We start from the raw sequence: 4,713 nt of genomic DNA, 5'->3' as shown, positions 1-4,713 counted from the left end.
TATGTTCAAGAAAAATATTTTGTAAGGAATAAGTTTAAGTCTTAATTATTATTTTAAACTAATTTTTTTATATAATTTTTTTATAGTTTCTTATTAAAATAAAAAATTCAAAAAAAATCTTGGTCCTTTACTAAATATTACCTAGCTTCGCCTTTGAATGGTATTCCAAACATTTTAAATGATAAGAATCAAAATAAAAAGAAGTAGAATGAGAAATAAATATAAAAATAAATAAAGAGTACTCGCTGACTATCATTTATAGAATGCATTTTGTGTTGAGGGAGAGGGACAAGTTCGTCCAAAAGATAGACGAATCTTAGGCATCGCAACGAGTTTGCCGCTGGCTTAGACAAACTTCTGTCAATTTTATGGAATTTGCCGATGTGTAGATGAACTTCAGCATATTTCCATAAGTTCGCCTATGTCATGTGCGAACTTATAAAAATTACCAAAAATAATTGAATTCGAAAATATAATGATAGAATAATTTGTTATAGGAATTAATGTTTTTTATTTTATAACAGAAAAAAATTCGGCCAAACTAATAAGCATAAAATAAATTATAATATAATATAACAAAAAATTAACAAATTATAATTTATGAGATATATATCAAGTCAATAATTATATTATATAGAAGTTATATTAGATTTTTTATCTAAATAAATAAAATAAATGTAATAATTACCGAAATAAATAATTTAAAAATATTTACCATTTTGTATTCGCAAGTCATATTTCATTTACATTGTAAACGAGATGATAATTCATATATCTCGTTTATACTGTAAATGAGATATGACACGTTAGCTGCAACGTGCTTATCTCCTTTACAGTGTAAACGAGATAGACCCCTTATTTTGTTTACACTGTAAATGAGATAAGGCATGTCCGCGCCTATAAATAGAAGTCGTTTACAGCGGTTGGGCCTCATTTTGACTGAGTCAACCTCTTTCTCTCCTCCTTTGTCCCTTTCTTACCCTATTTTAGACCGATACAATGATGGCGCGCCAGGCAGCGAACAGGCCGAACGACACATCGCATTACGCTGGGGCGGCCGACTTCGAGGTTAGTTGCGTTCTGTTTGTTTAATCTAAGTATGTGGCCGTTGTTAGGGTAGTCCTGAATTGACAACAATGTAGTTAATTAAATAGTTTAGTGAGAGATTTTTAGAAGGAATTTAGAACTCTATTTGTTTGTGCAAGGTTGTTATGACTTAATTATTGATTTAGAACTTTATTTTCTTGTGCTAGGTTGTTAGTATGTATAACATTCTAATTATGAAAGGTATCCTATCATATGTAATTTAAAGACAGGTGTAGACTAGAAACATGGAAATACGTTCTTAATTAGAAGTAACTGTAAGTTAGATAGAAAGATTTGCTGTGTATCACATGTTAAGCTGATTTAAACGCAAAAAATAAAAAAAAGAGAGTAAGAATTCAATTATGTGCATAAATTTATGATCATCTCTTTATAAGGCTGAATTTTATTTTATTGTTTAGAGGCCTCGCCTTCTAATGCCCCGACGAGTGAGCCATACCCTTCCTCCACCGGACGCCATCGTCTTGTATTTGCTCCATTACCTACTCCACCATGATCCTCTCATGGATGTCAAACATCAGTCGCACATGCTCGTCCTCTTGAAGTCGGAATAGTCGAAACCAGAAGACTCCGTTACCCATGGGTGCCAGCAACCTATACGCCATCCTTCCGATGTCCCTCGCTTGTGTATCACCGAGCTTACTCAATATCAAACTCTTCAAATCCGACAACGTATCCACACGCTGAGTGCGAAACAATATCAAATCCTCACACTCAAATGTTACCATGTTGTTGCCATTTCTCATACAGCAATTAGGATAAATAAGCACAATTATGTATGGACTATTACTGGCCATTAATGCCTTGTATTCCTGAGAAATATGAGACACAAAAAGGATAAGAAAAGTTTGTGAAGAATATCAACGATTAGACATCTTTTTATAGCTGGTGCGATTGCATTCTATATCTTGTTTACACTGTAAACGATATATATGTATCTCGTTTACAGTATAAACGAGATAGACACGTTGCAACTGACATGTCATATTTCATTTACAGTGTAACGAGATACATGAACTGTCATCTCATTTACACGGTAAACGAGATATGACTTGAGAATGTAAAACGGTAATTATTTTTTAAATTATTTATTTCAGTAATTATTACATTATTTTATTTATTTAAATAAAAAATTCAAATTATATTCAGCAACATATTTAATGATTATAGTCTATTTAGATTTTTTTTGTAATATTTCATACAACTAAAATACTTAGTTATTATATCTGAAGTAAATTTTAATTTTTTTTCAATATATACAATGGTATAATATTTTAAAATTTATATTTCATCTTTGTTTAAAAAATTCTGTTTTAATAATTTTCATACCTAAAAAAACGCATTCAATTGTTGTTATTGTCATATGAAGTAAAAGTTTTAATTTTTTTTACGAAAAATGCATAAAAATGAAAAAATAGAATTTATTAAAAATAAATATAAATTTAATTTGTTTGAATCATTTTAATTTTTAAATGGGATAACTTATTATTTTTATTTAGCTCATATATTATAAATTTATTCTATATTCATGGATAATACAGTTATTCTATATTATTATTATTATTATTATTATTATTATTATTATTATTATTATTATTATTATTTTAGACAGTACTTGCTATTGATATATTGTAATACACATTATACGTAATGAGTTGTTTAAACATAATTTTTTATGTATATTAATATATACTTATTAATTAACAATATACATATTACATATACTAGTAACAAATTATTTTTAAAAAAAATTGAGAGAGACTATAGCCACTGTAGACCTCCATAAATCCGCCAAAAAATATATATGCAATCGATAAACTATATATATAAAAAATATATTTTTCTTTCATAAAAAATTATTATTATTACTTATTTAATTAAAAAATATGTAAATCATTATGTATAAATATATATAAAAAAAGTTATCTTATGCAATTTTTTGTGGCATAATAAATAAGTACACAAACACATGCATGTTCATTGTTCATTGCTCATATTTTAGGAAAAGTTTAGGGACCATCAACTTTATTAAATTCTTGCCAGCATATAACCAATAAGAAAAAGTGAGTCATTTGATGAAATCTCACACCAATCTCATACCATTAAAATCATTATTGATGGCTATTTGATTGCTACAAGTCACAAAAGTTGCTAGTCCCTAGCACTCCTCCATATTTTATTCTGTTAGGATTAAGATTCCTTATTGATGGTTGTTATAAGGTATCTTTGGCATTCATCTCCTCTTTTATTTTTGTTGTTTCCTCATAACAAAAGATGAATGACTATTTGGTTTGTGGTATTATCCACTATTCAAACTTGAGAACTTCATGTATAATGATTTCTTTTACATCTACCATATTATAGGTAGCATGATGATCTCTTTTGTTACTATATAATTACAACTTTAAGGACAAAATAAATAGCCACTGTTCAGTTTTAAATTTGGATTTGTAACTTTTAGAATCTGAGGTCACATGCATATCCCCAAAAGAAAAGTAGCCTCAGGCTTGATTGATAGTTACTATGATTTATGAATAGATCATGAATACATTTAATTATTTCACAAATATGAAGAAGGAGTAATTCTTATTCATTACAATTCATATGTTGCGGCAAATCTCCATTGCTCATTCATGCTTACAGCAGATTCTTGATGTCTTTCTGCAGATTAATGAGAAACATTTTATTGGGATCATGTGCATGAAATCACACAAATGAAATTGTGCTATGCATATATATATATAGATACCTCAATGCTAAGAGGAGAAGTTGTGGGTTCATAACTATGAACAACATGGCCTTCTCTATCAACAAGAAATTTGGAGAAGTTCCACCTGATATTATCTCCACCTTTGCTTGATTTCAGAAACTTGTAAAGTGGAGCAGCATTCTCACCATTCACATCCACCTATATTCGAATTTAATCAACAACATGCACATGTTATGTTACACTTGGAGACACAAAAGAATTCTAATGAGATACCAAAGAATTCTTGCCTTGTCAAAAATGGGAAACTCAGCTTTGAAGCGAGTACAAACAAAATTTGCTATCTCTTCGTTAGTTCCAGGTTCCTGTGCTCCAAACTGATTGCATGGGAATGCTAGAATTTCAAGCCCTGCACAGTGCACAGCTTTATCTTATGATCATTCAATAATGAATTTGTATCCTCCTAATTGGAAAGGAAATATATGACAAGAAAAACACACTTTTGTTTGTATTTGTCATACAATTGATTAAGTTCTGTGTAGTTTGAATTGGTCAACCCACTGCATCAATGAAAATTAAAGCTTTTTCACCTTTGTATATGAACTATGAATCATGGTAAGTTCAACTGAAGCACTTAATAATTTGGAGATTAATTACCATTGTGAGGCAACATTAACAATGAGAAGGACTTTTCCTTTGTAATCTCCCAGTTTCACATCATTTCCCTCCCATCCTACAAACCAATTAAGGTAAGAGATTATAATATTAAAAGAAAAGGAGATAATAAGTGTAGTAGGTATCATATTCATATTAGTGTATAAGAAAAAGAGCATACTTTAACTATGAAATAATGAACTGATTGGCTTGCCATTCTGTGATATGTTCTCAACTCAGTTGAACTG

The 4,713-nt window shown here is 29.4% G+C and overlaps 1 protein-coding gene across 1 annotated transcript; it reads right to left on the bottom strand.

Moving 5' to 3' along the window:
- Positions 1 to 3,611: 3,611 nt before the first annotated feature.
- Positions 3,612 to 4,239, bottom strand: LOC130980481 (probable phospholipid hydroperoxide glutathione peroxidase; the record flags this gene model as incomplete). The annotated part of the gene is made up of 3 exons (XM_057904155.1): positions 3,612 to 3,765; positions 3,854 to 4,012; positions 4,102 to 4,239. Coding segments are annotated over 3 exons (321 nt in total), but the record flags the coding sequence as incomplete, so codon positions are not given.
- Positions 4,240 to 4,713: the final 474 nt, after the last annotated feature.

The sequence above is a fragment of the Arachis stenosperma genome, chromosome 5 (genome assembly GCF_014773155.1).
Source record: "Arachis stenosperma cultivar V10309 chromosome 5, arast.V10309.gnm1.PFL2, whole genome shotgun sequence".
Lineage (NCBI taxonomy): Eukaryota > Viridiplantae > Streptophyta > Magnoliopsida > Fabales > Fabaceae > Arachis > Arachis stenosperma.
The sequence above is the reverse complement of the archived record's forward strand: the minus strand, read 5'-3'. Positions and strand labels throughout refer to the sequence as shown.